General features: G+C 46.2%; 1 protein-coding gene across 1 annotated transcript in view; it reads right to left on the reverse strand.

Moving 5' to 3' along the window:
* Positions 1-18,899, reverse strand: part of PTDSS1 (phosphatidylserine synthase 1) — a 334,114-nt gene that overhangs the window by 247,062 nt on the left and 68,153 nt on the right. The window contains exon 2 of the mRNA XM_085605215.1: positions 10,812-10,903. Within this exon, the coding sequence (XP_085461341.1) occupies positions 10,812-10,903 (92 nt within the window). The remainder of the gene's footprint in view (positions 1-10,811; positions 10,904-18,899) is intronic.

Below are 18,899 nucleotides of genomic sequence, written 5' to 3' on the forward strand. Positions count from 1 at the left end.
GTGGAAGTATCTGCACCCCGCCTCTGCCATTAGAGGTCGATATCGCTTTGACCCCCTAGCCGCGCATTCTGCGGGAGGGTATGAGGTGTGTTCCATGCTCTGTTTTCCCGTTGCCCCCCTCTGCCGCTTCCGGACAGGAACTGCTTTGGACACTGTATGTTGTTCCCTATCCTTGGAAGAGCACGCTGCTATTTCGGACTCTCATTGCCTTGAGTGTGTTTTATATGTAATAGAAAATGAAACTGTTGTTTCCGATTGCTCCTGGCCTATGGCCACGGCCTGTTATATGTGCTCACGAACTGCCGGGCGCTTTGCCTCTGGTTCATTGGAATGTGTGGCGTTGCACTGCGGGCCTTCGGGCTCTATAGCGGCCGGCCCTGGTGGTTGTAGGCCCTTGTCTGTATTTTACTGTGTGCTAACGGTTTCTAATAAAAAAAAAAAAAGAATAAGGATGTGAAGAGGCGAAGTCATGTGGCAACCCTGCAGACCTAGATATCTATGGTATTTTGGCCAAAGGGCAGTGTGCATGCTAAGAAAGGTTCTTTACACATTCTCTATGAAGTGGTATAGAGGAATCTTCTTCAAATTAGACCCATAACTGGGAAAACTGGTGGCCATAGAAACAAAGCCAATTTCACAGAGTTGGTTTGCCAGTCCCTTCATTCATGCACCCACACGGGCTCTGACATATGAACCAATTTACAGTCTTTCCTTTGAAGGATTTCAACACAGCCTGCATGGGAAAGCACAGCTTATTAGGCTGTTCTGATAATACACAGAGGTTCAAAAGAGACGCAGTACATAAGAAAATTGGAAAGATCAGATATACCCGAACATCATCATCTCAAAAACTTGTTGAGTAGGCTGTAACTGCGCTGGAATGGTACAATACAATACAGTTCAGCATTCACAGATTTCCCACCCTTCAGGTAATTTTGGACCCTTGCATCGATTTTCAACAACCACTGGCTACTGAGGAGCATGCAGAGATTTTAGATGGAATTCTTCATGACAACTGCGTGCAACACAAATCAGTTTCCCCATTCGCTTCTCTTGGAAAACTTTATGTCAGAGAGACAAAGACGCAAGGCAAATTAACTGTAAAAGTATAATGAGACTCTGTGTCCTACACAGCTGAAATAAAATGCTTTCATGTTTGAATAAATGACTACTCCCAATAACTAATAGACTGACCATTAACTTTGGCCTCTTGAGTAGCCAGCCACTCCCCATAAAGTGCTTCAGTGCCTTATATGGAGTAGTTAGTGCTATATAAATGCAATTTTTAATTTCAATAAAATTTCAAAATAGCACAGATATACAAGTGTTAATTAACCCTTTTAAGCCGACCGGTAACTTTATTTAAAGGGTTTTATCTCAAAAAACCTGTGAACGGATTTACACCACACTAATGAAAGCAAGCTTTCTAAGTAAAGTTCTACTTTCTTTCCAAATTTGGTTTGAATCTATTTAGAGCATTTTTCCTGTAGGTGCAAAAATTATCCCTGTGTGAACTACATTGGATCAACATATATTTTTTACCCCCAATACGTGACCAACCACTCCCACCCCTGCTCGTCTTCATCAAAGTAGTCATGGGGGATCATAGCGGACTACACTAAGTGACAGTTAATTGAGGTGCAAATCTTTGTACGGTGTCGAAACAACATGTATGGTCAAACCAAACAAACACTGGCAAAGCCAATAGGTCTTGCTTTTGGGATGTATTGGCTTTGTCAATGGATTTTCAGTTCAGCATGGCTAAATAAGGGGGAAAAAAAAAGCCTAGGATATGGCCAGCCACATCATTTGTAGGTGAACGTACCATGCATTTGCAAGCCCGCATAATGACAGGCCGTATATTTTCTGATCCGAGTTGAATCAACAAATAAAGAAAAATATGCAAAAGCATATATATATATATATATATATATATATATATATATATATATATATATATATATATGTTAAGCGCAGGGTCAACCTGGAGGGTGTAGGTTAGCAACCAGAGTGTGGGGAAGGAGACGCAATGGTGACAGCGAGGGTGTAGGGGAAGCAAGGGCAGGGGCGGCAAAAGCAACACGGAGGATAGGGAGAAGAATCAACAGACGAGATAGCAACGAGGAGAGGGCAGGGGAGAAGCACTCGGGCAAGGTGTCTGCAATAGGAAATTCCCTTGCCGGAGCTGAAGTCGAAGATTTTACTCTGGTAGCATGAGCTTTGATGCCCTCTGGAGGTTCCTTGTGGACCAAAGTGTAGCATATCTTAATGCATAAGATGCCTCACCTTGACATCGTCCTCTTCTGAATGGCTTTGCCCTTCGTCTTTCCAACGCAGTCTATCAAAAGCCGATGATTAATTTGGAAATCCTTGGTACGATCAATGTAAAAACAGACTGCTCTCTTGGGGTTCAGTTAAAGAAGTTTCTCTACCTTTTTAGTAGCATGGTGCAGAGGAGGAAAGAATGCAGGTAACGGGATGGACTGCTCCATATGAAAGGGTGTGACCAGCTTGGTTCTAAGAACCAGCTGGTCTGGAAAGAAGATAGTGAAGGATGGCTTGTCACTCAGCACCTGCAACTCACTGACACACCTCACCAATATAATAGCTACAAGAAAAACTGTCTTAAAAGTAGGATTCGCAATTGTGCAAAGACTAGAACAAGGGTCATGATTTTTAGCGATATAAAGAGAGACGGTTGGTGTGGGAGAAAGAGAGATGCCGACCAGATGGATAAGTAGCCCTTTATTGTACTCACTGCTCACCCATGTTGGGCTAACAGCAAGCAGATAAGTGGGCCTTGACAGGCTCTACTGAGTGGTTCTTATACCATGTGACGAACCTGCCCCAGCTCCTAGAATATACTGTTTCGGTGGAGTGTCTGCGGCCATTATGGATAACATCCACATTTACGGAAGGTAGAGAGAAAGTACTCTGATTACTTACTCTGCTTAATCTCCAGGCATGAAGGTGGAGGCTCTGGAGGTTGGGTTGCAGTACCAGCCCCTGCGATCCCGAAAAGATCTCTACCCTGTGTGGGAGACATAGTGGGGGGCACAAGGAGAGGTGCATCAGGTCCACATATCACACTCTTCATGACCAGTCTGGGGATTTGAAGATTACTTGTGCCCGATCTAGGCACATTTTCCTCAAGAAAGAAGAAACGTCTCCAAAACAGAGAACAAAAGCATCTTTGCCAAACCCTGGGTTTTAAAAAACATCCTAAAGGGCAAAAGTTGTATCAAACAAACCTTCCATCTGTGTACACATCAATAAAGTAGCTGCTGAAGGTTATGGTGCAGCTGGGCACTTGCCTGATCACCATCGTCTGGCTATGTCCCAGAAACTGAAATAAGTATTCCAGTCCAGTAATGCTTATGCGATACCCGATTGCGGATACCTAATTTTAGTTTATAAAACTAAGAATTAGACAAGGTTCAATACAGGAAGATAACTGAAGTATTAGCAAACTACTACATATTCACTAGCACACTACATTTATCTAAACTGTCAGGCTTGTTAGTAAGTATGTGAACATTCAGATCAGATATTCAAATGTAAAAAATGTAAAAGTCTTTGTACAAGGCAAACAGACAATCGTTTACCGGATACGCGCAGGGGAGGAAATGGGGAGTGGGGGTGGGGGGTCCGCTAGACGTTTATGTTTCCAAACGCAGAACGGCAAAGAGGCCCTTTGCAATTTAGCACGGGCATGTTATTTCTATCTCAAAGGTAAGCGGCCAATCTTGTTTCAGAATGTTAGACACAAACCAATTGACCACAGGGCAGGAAGTAGCGTAGGCTAAATGTATCGTTTTGACATTTCTAAACTGAATTGTGAAACACACTTATCTGCTTACTTCCAAATCGAAGACCGCTTAATATCAGTAAAATGATCAAATCTCTAAGTAAAAAAAGAACCGCATGTTTTTTTACATTTCGAAACTTACAATTATGATTTTAGGTTTTTAACAGTAAGAATGGGAAGAAAGCTATACAGGTATGCAGTTTGAGCTTTCAGAGGGAGAAAGTTGGTAATGGAATGCTTACTCCCTTAACCCAAATGTAATATGAATCATGCAAGCATTTTTCATGGGGTGTGGCCCCGTGCAAACGAGTTAAAGTCGTTTCCCTGGTGTCCGTGCCGAATTACTGAGCGGGCACAGGAGCAAACTAGACACTCGTTTGAGCCCTGATTTTCCACCACATATGCGGTGGTGCATAGTCAGTATGACCCACAAAGCTGGCCACAGGGAGACCACAGGAGTCCCAGACACAGCCAGCACTCCTTCACAGGTGGGTGCAGTCAAAAGCCCAGCCCGGCACTCCCTCACAGGTGGGTGCAGTCACAAATACAACCCGGCACTCCTTCACAGGTGGTTGCAGTCACAAACCCAGCCCGGCACTCCTTCACAGGTGGGTGCAGTCACAAACCCAGCCTGGCACTCCTTCACAGGTGGGTGCAGTCACAAACACAGCCTGGCACTCCTTCACAGGTGGGTGCAGTCACAAACACAGCCCGGCACTCCTTCACAGGTGGGTGCAATCACAAACCCAGCCCTGAACTCCTTCAGGTAAGTCGTTGATCTTGTGTCCGAGCTGAATTACAGAGTGGGCACAGGAGCAAACTAGACACTTGTTGGAGCCCTGATTTTGCACCACATATGCGGCAGTGCATAGTCAGTATGGCCTATAAAGCTGCCCACAGGGAGAGACCACAGGAGTCCCAGAGACACCCACCACTCCTTCACAGGTGGGTGCAGTCACAAACACAGCCCGGAACTCCTTCACAGGTGGGTGCAGTCACTAGCAGCATCTGCCTGCAGGAGGATCCTACATACATTCCCCCCAGTACAGAGATCTGGGCCTAAATCCATCGTTTTTTGCTCACCATGCCGTTCTAGTTTGAACCCAGCCATATGTAAATCAGTCTTGACCCTGTGCCTCATTGGAACAGTCCAGCCCGAACTGCCAAGCCAGGTCCTCCCTGAACTGGAAACAAGCATCCTAGGACCGGTTTTGGGGTTTCACCCCTCTTCAGCCAGGATAGTTTGATTCCAGTGGCATGGAGAGCACGGGACCCACGTCTGGGCATACCCTTCCCACTCGGGGTGACAAATGCAAAAACAGTTGGACAGAATGCAGATCAATGTCATACATTCACCCCCGTACAGAGATCTGGGCCTAAATCCATCGTTTTTTTTGCTCATCATGCCGTTCCAGTTTGAACCCAGCCATATGCAAATCAGTCTTGACCCTGTGCCTCATGGGAACAGTCCAGCCCGAACTGCCAAGCCAAGTCCTCCCTGGACTGGAAACAAGCATCCTAGGACCGGTTTCGGGGTTTCACCCCTCTTCACCCAGGATAGCTTGATTCCAGTGGGATGGAGAGCACGGGACCCACGTCTGGGCATACCCTTCCCACTCGGGGTGACAAATGCAAAAACAACAGTTGATGGACAGAATGCAGATCAAGGTCATACATTCACCCCAGTGCAGAGATCTGGGCCTAAATCCATCGTTTTTTTGCTCACCATACCGTTCCAGTTTGAAGAGGGGTGGAACCCCGAAACTGGTCCTAGGATGCTTGTTTCCAGTCGAGGGAGGACATGGCCTGGCAGTTCGGGCTGGACTGTTCCCACAGGGCACAGAGTCAAGACTGATTTGCATATGGCTGGGTCCAAACTGGAATGACATGGGGAGCAAAAAAAACGATGGATTTAGGCCCAGATCTCTGTACTGGGGTGAATGTATGACATTGTTCTGCATGCTCTCCATCAATAGTTCTTTTTCCCTCTTAAACATTAGGCCAAGCAACAGCTCTGGCTTTAACTGGTGCAATCTCACTAGAACGGTCAGTGCATTTTGTTCTGTAAATGGATGCACTGTCCCAACCTGTGCGTGGCACATTCAGTTAGCCTTGGCAACACTGCAATCTGGGAAAGCATGCCAAATATGTAAATCGACACCAGTTGGCTGATATTGCCTGTCTTGAGAACTGACATATGTTCCAAATCTCAAGAAGGAAAAATTTCGAACCAGTGAGCAAACAGAAATGTGGTTGTACTCTTTTGGGCTCCACTTTGGAATCCTCGCAGAGTGAGAGGCATGCAGAACATGTGTCAAAACTGCAAGGTGTATTAGAAGAACATTCATGAGGGTGGACATGAAGTGGAAGAGTACAGAATTCAACTGGGCACTACAGCACAACTGGATGGTGGACAACCCGTGCTGCTCAGCGAGGTTTGTGGAGGAGAGACTGACCCGTTTGGAAGGGTGGCACGATCAGGAGATGACAGAAGGGTTTACTGAGGTGCCACACCCAGGGAGAACAACGGCTAAGTTACCAAGAGTCTAATGACTCAGAGGGAGATGGGTTCAAGATAGAAAAGTGGTGCGGGATCTATATGCAGAAGAGCAGGGGCAGCTCCTTACCATGAGCGTTGGGGCCACGCCTCACCACCATTTCCGGCCTCCTGCTCTAATAAAATTTTTTAGGCATTTTAAAAATAATTCAGAGAGTTCAGCAGCATGGCTGCTACCCTCTGACGCACGCTCTGAGCGAGGACCAGGCAGTCAGGCACATATCATATGCACATGCACTAGCGTGCATGTGCCAGTCACACGTCGCAGGTTTATCCGGGCTTACCTCCTTTCCGCCCAGACATCTAATACATCAGCACTGTTGGGCTATCCCTCCTGTAACGTACTGCAGGCTCGCTATACAAAGGCAGCCTTGGGCGCTTGAGGCAAAAGCCCTTGCTACCCTTGTTTGCATATCTGTGAGCAAGGACGTGCCCGACCCTTTGGCATGACATCGCAATGCCTGAATGACACACCCACCTGGGGCAAGATGGGAAAGAGTGCTTATGGCTGGTGTACACTACATCGAGAACGGAAGGAGGATGGCCCAGCATGCAAAACTGTTTGCAAAATGTTTTGAAGAAAGTGTGCACTAACAAAAAAAATGAATAAAAGTCAGAATCTTATTTAAAATATGGCATTATACTGGTTTGTGCTTTAAGGGTCAACTTCTGTAATTTATTATTTCTTCAATAAGTAGAAAACGTTCATGTTTTGCTGAAGCTTCTGCATTTATGCTTCTTAACTGCTTAAACCACGAAGTCTCCATTGAAGGGAAACAAACACAAGACCATGTCAATATGGCCGTCTGCTTAGAAGGGTTGTTGGAACGGATGAAGGACATTAGAGTGCTAGTCCTCTGCGTGCAGCAACGTCATTCCTCACAGCATGGGAGAGTCTTGTGTGTACAGCAGGACGAAGTATGTGTGCTATGGCTCACCATTAATGAATTTAAATGGCAGGTAAGAAAGGGAAACACTGTATGACGCGCGTTTAATTTTTGTTCAGTGGTGCATCATTCTTCACACAGTAAGGTTGGCCAATTAAATATTTAAGCAGTGTCCAGTTTTATTTCATTGCGTTACACAACGGCTTTCTTTTAAATGTGCCCCAAGGCGTCAGGTCACATCGACCACACTTCTAAATGGAACATATAGACAGATGATGCTGATGCACAGAGCATGTGGCTGCTTCCTAATCTGATCTCCAACTAGAAACCAAAGAAGCAGATCTATTGTGCCCGTGGTGCCAACTGTGCTATTGTGCTGATAGCTGCGACACCCACTGCAGGCTCTGGGAGCCCGAGCAGGAGCCGGACTGGTTCCGCCACTAGCACTGGAATGTCTACCACGACCTAGAATTCAGTACTGGCAGAATCACAGAAAATAGGAACAACTTCAGGGTCAGACAGGGACAGAAAATAGGCTCGGGCAACAAAATAAAAGCGGCCCCAGTAATGAAATAGAGTTTTGCAAGATTGGAAGACTGTATGGCTTTGAACATGTTGTAAAAAACATTTGGTTTTCAATCTCATGGAAATCAACAGTACCACTTGGCAGTGTAGGCCATAAAATTGTCCACAAACATTTATAAATATATTCAGAGCTTGACTGTACACATGTTCTAAAATATTGAAGGCCTCCCCCATATACTACTGCATAACAAATATTACTAGTTAGAGTATCCATATCCAACTAGCACCCAGAGGCTTGCCTATTGTAAGGTAAATGTGAAATGGCTGTTAACGTAAACGACACTTGGCTTGATCACCTTCAAGGACTGTTTTTACGCCTCACTTCTTTACATTTATATTTCAAAAATCCACAACAGATTCAAAGACACCCCCAGGAGCGCACATTTTTACTTCACTTCTTTCTAGGTGAAAAATGCCAATTAGCTGGAATCTGCATGGTTCATGCTATCTATACAAGGAGCAATAGGATACATAGACAGTTATTCATAAGACCCTTTATTCATTAATAGTTGGTAAGCAGCTGATGTCCGTGGTAGGATTCTTTCTAACGGCGCAAACAGAATCATGGGGATTAAGGTAATTAGCCCTGACAGAGCAAACAGAGGGAAGAGCACACAGCAACCGAAAGTGGCAAAGGCAATAATTAAGGATACACAACAAAGCCAAGCCCAGGGACGGACACAGCACAATTTTGTGAAATGAACACTGGTGCGAAATGTATGGGGATGTACCAGGAAAGGAAGAGGGAGTTAAAAAAACGAGATGGTGAGGAATCATAAACAGAAATAAAATGCGACAAAACAGATACAAAAAACAGTTATTTTAAAAAACAATTATGAAAGCAAAGAACGAAGGTTTGTCTGAGTTAAGCTTCTTGATAAAGAAGAAACCAGTGGACAACATAAAGCCAAGCAAATTATAAGCGAAGCAATGTGGCGTTCTGCCACAATTCTATTTATCTACTGAATTTCAGGATTACTTCGAAAGCCTCACAAAATGAAAAAGACGGTGCTCGCAAAGAGGCGCACGGTCCGGAAGCAGGAACATTGATTTAAGAGCCCTAGGGATGGGAGTCAATACACCTCCGTGCAGTGCAGTCGAGGACACAGGAGTAGGGCATTCATGTTCCAATGCTCAAACAGAACAACCTAACACACCAATTACTTTACGTCACACTATCTCCTCAGTCGTGAAGCCACCTACAAATACAGACGAGCCATTCTTCCAGCTCGTCAGCATCTTTCTTCCCCATCTCTCAGTGCCATTTCTCTAGAGAGGGATTACAAATACAGATTGCTTTGGCTAGACATTCTGAGTGGAAGTTCCCTCCAATATATCTGCAAACTTGAATGCTTAAGCCTTTCTGCAACCTCAAGCTCCCCCCGGGGTGGGGTCCCTTTCACAGTCGCTAAACACGGAGATGTGCGAAGAAGAAGCGAATCTTGGTAGGTCCCGAACGCCGTGTGGGTTGAATCTCACAAACCACTGTAGATAGCACTTCCTGTGCGCAGACTGGATTATGAGCACTGATTTAAAGGGTTTCTTTCTATAAAGGAAGTGGTCTACGGGCGTGAGTTGGTGTGGATGGAAGGGATAAGGAACATAAGGAATATGTGAAGTGTAATCGAAGGTCTGATGAAGTCAGGGTGATGAAGATGGATGAAGAGTAGGATAATTGATGTGCTTGTGTGGCACATTATTGAATGTTTTTCATTAATATTTGAAATAACAAAATGTGATTTTGTATTTCACAATCACCTTCAATGATCAGTTCATGATTACAGTGCAATGTGTGCCTTGTTACCGCAGCTCTTAAACTCATTTTTAAAGACTACGCATGGTACTCCGCCTGGCAGACATTTTGTTCATGCTTACTCTGGACCCCCGGTAGCTGACATTTTGGATCTCTGGACAGTGACTGACTACTAAATAGGGCCTCGCTGTACGTGGCTTTAACTAAATTATGGCAACTATTTTGGCTAATCAAGTAGAATATTTGTGTTTTTAAACATCTGCACCTCAATATGATCAAAGTCAAATTAGCATCCAAACAACAACCAAAATAAGCAACATTTACACGAAGTCAAAAATACATGGAAGCAGGAAATGGATGGTCCAACATTGTACATAGAGGAACTGCCACAGAGGGGGCTGCAGGAGTAGACATACATCATGATATATATTATTCATAAACTTGCCCATTGCTATAAGCCGCTTCTTTTAACTTTGGCTTTAAATAAAACAGGAACACATTTTTTTGCAGCATACAACCAATTAGTGATAATAAAAATAAAAATGCTTAACTGGAGACATTTTAACCAAATGTTTATTGTTTTAATCAAACTTGGAACATTATTATGCTTTTTTCTTTACTGTAATGTTGTTTTATTTCTACGGTTCATGTGATGTGAGGAAGGCCTCGCTGTTCAATGCAAGCTACCAAAGCGGGTAACCTAGGGAATCCTCACAGAAACCTGTTTTTACATTTAGATGCTAAATTGTTTGACTGTGTTTGATCTCGACCACCTCCCACAACTAACAACCCAGCTTGGCACACTTAAATCAAATGGTTTGATGCATTTCATTCTTGTGATTTCATTCTCTGGATTTAATAGGGAAGCAATATGATGATGCTGGTCTTGAATCAGTTAAGACACCAGCACACTAAGGAGCATATGGTATTAGCAGTAGCTGCCAGAGCACCACTTGAGATCCACTCCATCGTGCACGGACAGCCTGGAATAGAGGTTTCTCTCTGCCATTCCTGACTGATGGACATTGGCACTGGACAATCCTATGGATCGCCTGGTGGGTTCTCTAGTACATGGACCTTGTTATGAGCCCAACCACGACAAAGCAAAAGCACTCATTGGGTTATTGCTCGTGTTGTACCTGCACACATCAAAATTGGCCACATAGGAAGTTAAGAAATATCCAAACCATGAACACAATCAGTAGATACGTGGCTACTTACCATTTGGAAAAGCTAAAACACTAACAATTAGAAAGAAGAATATGACAGAGAGGATTCCCTTCCAAATGTTGTCTTCTTGGCTCGAGTCGTCCCTACAAAGAATGGAAAAGTATTCATTAACAAGCATCTAGGAACAAAAACATGCTCTTTAAACAAGCCATTTACAAGCCTTAAAACATTTAAACATTCACCATCCATGAAACCCAGGTAAACACTCTGCCATGCACCGGATTCTAGACTTTATGAGCAGTCCTCTGTTGTTATGCAGAGCTGTGTGATCCATAGCACAAGGTGGGGTTACATAGGAACCCTGTTTAATTGGATTGAACAGAGAGCCTTTCATATACAGTACTTTCAGCCCGGCTCCCGGGAAGGCTGCAGGCTTCCCTTTGACTCGCTGCTTCTCAGGGAGGCGCGTATATGATGTTGCTGGGTTTTCCCTAGGATAGTCTTTGGCCTTATGGTTCAGGCCTCTGACTCTTACCCTGCATATCAGGTTTTCGATTCCTGGTTGTCTAATGGCATTGTGTGCTCACTTACATGGGCTACCACCTTTACGGTTTCGAGCGCTTGTTTGCATATCTGAGGCCCTGGTTTCACTCCCGGGCATCAGCGAGTGTCTCTGTTTCAGGTTTCCCTCGGCACGACTCGGCCTGCAGCGCCTTTTGCCACCTCATGTGGCGAGACGCTCACGTCCGCGTCTCATTCCCTGTGGATGCTGTGGGGAATTCCCGATCCCTCGTCTTGTGGAGAGTGCCTCTGGGCGCAGGCTCACTCGGGTCTGGGGTTTCGTGTCCTGCATCGGCTTTTCATATATCCATTGGGGATTTTTGTTCAAACAGTGCTTGTGATTGTCCGGGGGTGCTGGTTCTCCCGGTTCTCTTCCCCAGACGGGGCCCAGCACTCCCTGTGCAGATCGTATACTCTTCTTCTTTGTCCCTGGTTTTGGGGTACTGGGGCCTGCCGGCTCGGGTTTCATCCCTGGGGGTGTTGACATTACTCTGGCTCGTTCCGCCCGACTCTTCTGTCCTTCTCGCCTTTGGTGTGTTGCTGCCTGTGGCCTTGCCTCCGTGTTCACTCTGGTTCCTGTCGAGTCTCCGTTGTTCGGCTGGGTCGGTCCTGGGTGTTGGTTGTATAATTAGCCACCTGGGTGCTCGTCTCGGCGGCTCATTTGCTGCATGTGGAACATTGCGGGGACGGTTTGCTTGGCCCCTGCGCTGGGCTGTCTCGCTCGTTCATTCTGTATTCCCCTTCCTTCCGGGTTCGTTATGCTTTCTTGTGCATGAGGTCCCCTGGTGGGCGTTCGCCGTCCTGTTTGGGGCTTGGCCTTGGTCCTGGTCCCTTTTCCACTCTTCAGTCTCCGTGGGCGGCCTTGTGGGCTTTCCGCTTTTTGCTGTTGGCCGGTTGGGTGCCCTTGGTGGACGGGTCGCTTCGATGTCATTTCCTGCGGCCTCCGGGGTGTGTTTTGCCTTGCGCCTGCCTGTGCTCTATCATTGCTATTGCGCTCCCTTCCAAAGGTCCTTTGGGCGACTGTGGTCCATGTCCCGCCTGTCTCTCCTTGCTGGTGGGCTTTGGGTGACCTTCCTTTTTGTTGTTCAGGTGGGGTGCTGGTTTCCTTTCTGCGCCTCCATCCGTTCTTGCGGCTCCTACCAGCCTGGGTTGGTTCCGTCTGGTTCCTCTGCTTCGGCTCTCGGTTGCCACCAGACCTGGTGGGTTTTGTTTCCTTCTCCCTCTCCGGTCATTGGATTGGGGGTGGTTCGACTCTCTCGCTGTTGGTGGTCCACCGTGCGGTTTGGATGGGCATCGGTCGGGCTGTGTCTCTTGCTGCCGTGGCTTCTTGTTGTGTCACTGTGGTGTGGGTGCCCTCTGTTTCTTCGGTTCTGGAGTCTGGGCTTCTGCTTCCTTCTCGCTGTTGGCTGTCCGGTCTTGGTGCGTTTGGGCCGGCTTCCTGTTTTCTGTTCTGGGGCCGGTTTGTTATTCCTTGTAGCTCCGGTCGGTTTCTTCCCGTGCATTCTCAATCCGCCTTCTGTCGGTGGTTTTTGGGCCTGCTTCTGGCGGGCCTCTGTGACTCAGGGGTCTGGAGTTTCGGACCCTTCGTTGTCTTTTTCATGGGCTGGTTTTTCATGCTCGTGGTTGCCTCTCTCTTGGGTGGTTCTTCCACTCGTCTCTGTTTTTGGATTTACTCTGTTTTATTGGCATCTCCTTCTGGTCCGTTGGTTTCTTGTGAGTTTCCACTAAGCCGCTTGGCTTTGGTATGTGCTAACTCTGTTAGTCATGTGGCGAGGAAGACTTAGGAGGAGGTAATGCCCCGGTTACTTACCAGTAATCTTCAATACTCCGAGTAGTCTTCCCCGCCACAGGAGTAAGCATACCTCCCTCCCTTTTGGCTTCATGTTTATGCTTGGTATTCCAGGCTGAATGGTTGGGCTGGCCCGTCTCTTATAGAGGTCAAGGGTGGATTGGGTTCGGCCATATTGGGATGGGAGGCATGGGAGGCTGACCTTTTTTGCTTTGGAGGGTTCTGGTGTGGAGCTGAAGCTAACTCTGTTAGTCATTTGGCGAGGAAGACTCTACTCGGAGTAATGAAGATTACCAGTAAGTAACCGGGGCATTTCAAGACAGTGCCCAGTTTCTTTTGTCCTCACCTTTGCACACTTTGCTTTCGAACATGTCCCCTCATGAGTAGTTATACAACCATCCCTCCTCATTCAAAAAAAATGAACACTATCTTTTTACAGGTACACACAGCTCTGCAGCTACAAAGGCACAAAAGTGGACAATTGGCAAGATAATTAGCAACACTAAAATTAATCAGTTCACCCATCAGCATAGGCAAGAATCTTAAAAACCAAAATACCCTGTATTTAACAATAAACACCTTGTTACAGAATGAGACAAATTGGGAAGGGGGAGGAGAATAACCCCTACCAAAAACAAATGGAATGTTCTTGGCCAGGATGTGACTTGAAAGCAGCACACAGGCAAATCGAGCTCCAGATGGACCAGACGTACAAGTTTCTTATCTACGGTAACGCCTTATCTGGTAGAAACATGATCTTTCCGCAGCTTCCTTACCTTAGAATTTCCCAGGCATCAGGCTGGATCCGGAAGACTTTTGCTCGGGCAATACGCTAGTGTGCCGGTAGGTGGCGCCGGTCGGCTCGGAGTGATGTCAGCGGCGGCATCTGCGCTGGAAGAGACGTCTGCATTACCTATATAGGTGCCACCTGGACTTGCTGACCTCAGTTACTTTTCATGACTTTCCACACCAGGAGCACTAACAGTGGTGTGTTTAGAAAAACTAGGGCCCTGAAAAGATCAGTCTTAACCCTAAAAACCTGTCCGCAGTGCAGGGAGGATGGGTATCGGTAAAGAATCTGCAGCTAAATCATGTGTCTACCAGATAAGGTGTTACTAAAGGTAAGTAACTTGTCCATCTGATAGAGACATCTAGCCGCATATTCCTTACCTTAGAATAGACTCCCAAGCAATACCATGTCTGGAGGAGGGACTGTGGACAAGTTTAGACCCGGAAGTCCTGCAGGACAGAGCAGCCAAAAAGGCCGTCCCTGCGGACTTGACTGTCCAGACAGTAGTGCTTGGTCAATGTATGCAGAGATGCCCATGTTGCTGCCTGACAAATGTCAAGTACTGGAACTCCACGTTGCAATGCCGTGGTAGCAGCCTTAGTTCTGGTGGAACGAGCCCTTAAGATTTCAGGAGGTTGTTTTTGGCCAGAGCATAGCAAATTTTGATGCGGAGGATAACCTCGCGAGATAGTCTTCTTCTGCACAGGACAACCTTTCTTTGATCCAGTGTACCCCATGAAGAGTTGGTCGTCCACCTGGAACTCTTTAGTACAGTCAAGGTAGAACAACAACGGTATTTTGGGTTCAGATGGTGGAGTCGCTCCTCCTCTTCAGAAGGGTGGAGAGGAGCATAGAAAGTGGGCAAGGTGACTGATTGCACCATGTGGAACGGCGTTACCACTTTTGGTAATAGAGAGGCCCTAGTACAAAGTACTAACTTATCAGAGAAGATGGTGAAGTAAGGAGGCCTGGATGACGGAGCCCAGAATTCGCTCACCCTTCTGGCATAAGTTATTGCCACTAAAAAGGCTGTTTTGATGTTAAGCAGCTACAAAGGGCAGTTATGCAGAGGTTCGAAAGGAGCACACATCAGGAAGGTGAGAACCAAATTAAAGTCCCTCTGAGGCATGATGAATGGGGCAGGTGGGAACATGTGTACAATCCCCTTAAGAAATCTATTTACAATAGGGATTTAAATAAGGAGGGTTGGTCTGGCAGCCTCAAGAAGGCAGACAAGGGCGAAAGAAACCGCTTAAGAGTGCCCAGAGGAGAGCCTTGCCGGCAAGGGTAAAATAGAAAAAGAGAAGAACTTGAGAGAGGGAAGCAGAAAGAGGATCAATAGACCTTTCTGTACAATATTTAACAAACCTTTGCCACCATCAGGCGTACACGGTCTTGGTAGAGGGACACATGGCTGCCAAAATAACAGTACTGACTTCGGGAGGAAGGTCAAATGCTGTCAACTGCTGCCGCCCAAACTCCAGGCAAGAAGGCGTAGAGTTGACAGGTTAGGGTGGAGGACCCTCCCCTGCTGTTGCAACAGAAGACCCACAGAAGGGGCAGCCTGACCGGAGGATCGATCCTCAGTTGGAGAAGCTCTCAGTGCCCAGTCCGGAGCCGCAAGAATGACTTGGGCACGGTCGCTCGTAATCTTCTTGATCATCTTTGGACAAGAGTGGAATTGGCGGAAATGCGTACAGGAGGCCTGAACTGCACTTGAGATGAAAAGCGTTGCTGAGCGAATGCCATCTTGGAAGCTCCAGCGTGCAAAATTGCTGACATTGGGCATTCTCGGTGGAGCCAAGGAAAAAAGTAAGGAGCCAGTGTTTTTGGACAAGCTAAATAGGAGGAGGATAATATTGGGACTCCGGAAGAAAATGAGAACAGGGAAATTGATTTGTAAATCAACCTAAAGACCCAAAAGATAGGTTTTTAGTTCTTTATGGAATTTAAGGAGGTCTTCAATACAACAAAGGTTTTTGGGGAAAGAATTTCAAAAAGATGGAGCTGCTCATGAGAAAGAATTAGGGGCAATTGTGTGGGATTGAACTTCTTGGTTTCAAGCCATAAGTTGTTTTTGAGCCTGAAGATTGAAGATCCCACCTGTATTAAGACAGCTGACAAGCAAGATGGGTTTTACATGTGAATAGAATTGACCACGATGCAGACAAGTTTAAACTAAATTCTACCCTCGACTGGAGGCCAGTGTAATGCACGATAAATAGGTGTGATATAGTGGGATTTCTTGGCTCCAGAAATTAGTCTTGCAGCAGAGTTCATCAAAGTTTTCAGGAAGCCAAGGTGGTATTTTGGGTGCCCGTCAGAACTGAGAATCTTTAGGTTGGAGCAGGTGTTTTCATTTTTCAAGGAAAAGAAAATTGCTCTTGCTGATTTTAATGTGTGGTTGATGTGTGATGGCATGGTCGGTGGTAGTCTGGCTGAATGCCCAAAGACCTAACTTTAGAGGTCAGTGTTGGGAAAAGTCAGCAAAGTGCAGCTCCAATAGTCAGTTGTAGTTAAATTTAGATTCATGGCAGTGTCGAAAGATGATGAATTCCGTCTTGCCAGGTTTAAGTTTTAGAAAGTTTGATATCCAGTTGTGGAGAGGATGTAGCCTTACGGCTAGAGCGGTCAGCCTTGAAGCTGGGGAACCGGGTTCGAGTTTCGGCAAAAGACGCTCAACATCCTGTGATTCCGAGCAAAACACTTAACCTCCCCGTGCCCAACAAAAAAATAAATGTGTCCTCATGTAAAGAAATTGGTGCTCATGTAAAGCGCTCCGATACCAGATTTTATCGGGTCTAGTTCGCGCTATATAAAACTCTAAAAAAAAAAAATTTGAAAAGTGGAGTGTTGCAAACACGTTGCACTCGGAAGACATGTGGTATTAAACAGCATTACAATATTAGGTAGTGTTGAGACTAGAATGTCCCCTGCAAGGTGTACAGTTGTTTACCTACCCTGAGGACCCAACTGACAGTATCTTAGTTCCTGTTTTTTGTTTTTATTTTTCTGTTATAAGCATCACATTAATCTACCAAGACATGAACGAGCTCGTGGATCTGTGATGTGTCCTGGAGGCCCTCATTTATCCAACAGTGGAATGTCATTGCTATCATGAGTTTAGCATCTGGAGCGGTGGCGTCATTGTCCCATGTTTGTTAACCAATATTTGGGACGAGTCCTTTTTATCTGTGTCACTGGAGTGGACCTACTTGTGTAAAGTTTGACTGCTATGCGCTAGCCCGGATTCTTGAGTTAAACAGCCCAAATTCATGGGGGAGGGGGGAGAAGAGTGCGAGTGTGTGTGTTTTTACACGCATGATGTGTGTGACTGAGCTGGAGTAATGGAGGCCTGTAGGTTTAGAAATTCAGTTAGGTCCTTTTACTAGAGGAGCTGCTGATTAGTCTTCCTGTGGCATGGTCATTTGGTAAATTGAAGAGGTTTAAGAGTGGACTGCAGTCTCTGCTGTTGAGAGTGTGAAGGTTAATTCAGGTGAGGCAAGTCTACAGTCTCTTTCTAGAACACATCTGTTTGCGCCTCTGTTGTGGGTACTTCAGTTTGGAGACTACCCTGCTGTGAAGAGCATCACTCTACACAAATATCACCGGTTGCATCTGGAGAACTGCCTAGAGAGAACAAATGAAGAGAACCAACCCAAACCTGTTCTGAAAATGGAGACAGAGAAACCACATCCCGTCTGCTTTGTCTAGATAAAAGTGGGAGTCACTGACCAACTTGTTGCAGTTCCAAGTTCTCTTCGACCAAGGAAGGGGGTGTTCCGTTGAATACTCAGAGGACTACTGTGCAGCCTCAGCTAGTGTCTGCATGACAGCCAGTTTTCCCGAAGGGAGACGATAACACCAGGAGTCTTACCTTTTTGAAGGAGTGGACACTCTAACCTGAAGCACTTTGAAGCAAAACTGCTGTTGAAAGAGGGAAGCAGCCTGCCAATCTTGCAAAAGTATGATGGATCTGAAGCGGCAGAGAAGCCTGACCCCCAGTGGTGTGGGTTTGACAGCTGAAGGAAGACTTAGGAAAGAGATCTGTGGGTCCAGAGAAGAACGGAGGGCAGTCTCTTCACTTGAACAGTTTCAGAAAGGACCATGTCAACAACTGTGCTGAACAAATGGTGCTACAACAGAGAAGTGTGCCCAAGTGGACAGTGTTGCTGCACCAGAGAAGTGTGTCCGAGTGGATTAAACCCCACACTAAAGAAGGAGGCCTGAGCAGTCTGTGCCGTTATGCCAAGAGAAATGGCACCGAGCACATCATGCCGCTTCATTCCCAAAACTGTGCCGGAGGTGGCATTACGCCACTCTAATGACTGTGCCAGCGCGGACCATGACTTCTGACCTCAATGGCCCACCCCTGACTCGCCGAAGTCTTCATGCAGGTTCACCATCAAAACTGGAGTGCTGCGCTGCAGCAAGAGGAACCTCCAGCTGGTTTATCTTCTCCCAGAAGAACCAACACGAAGACTGCATGCTGTGGGTCCTCCCTGGCCTTCAAAAAGTGCTGCTGCTGTGGTGAGAATTAAGAAACTAAGATGGTTTTAATACGACTGAGTGCATGAAATATAACATGAGGGAACGTGCACCTCAGCCTGGATACCAGCTCTAGAAAACAATCTGTGGGACCTGCTTAGGACCAAAAAGGAGGGACACATTGGAGAGGGAAATCAGGACCTTAGGTGCCGTGCCCCAACGTCACTAAAGTAATTATACTAGTATCCCGTTGTGTGTAGGACTTAGTTTTGTGTGTTTATTAAAGTACTTAACTTTATTAAAGTAAAGCACTGGCTTGGACAATCTGTTGTTGCGCTGCTGGGTGACTGGTGGTGGATTTCGAAGTCGGCACACCCCCAGACTGCCTCCCTCAGAAGCCTGTGACTGCTAGCCATCGCTACCACAGAGAGGCTAGTCCTGAAGGCATTGTTCTTGGCCCTGTTTGGCAAAGCCATAGTAGGAAGGCCCATAGAAGAGCCGAGGCAAACAA

Source organism: Triturus cristatus, chromosome 5_1, assembly GCF_964204655.1.
Source record: "Triturus cristatus chromosome 5_1, aTriCri1.1, whole genome shotgun sequence".
In the NCBI taxonomy this organism is placed as follows: Eukaryota; Metazoa; Chordata; class Amphibia; order Caudata; family Salamandridae; genus Triturus; species Triturus cristatus.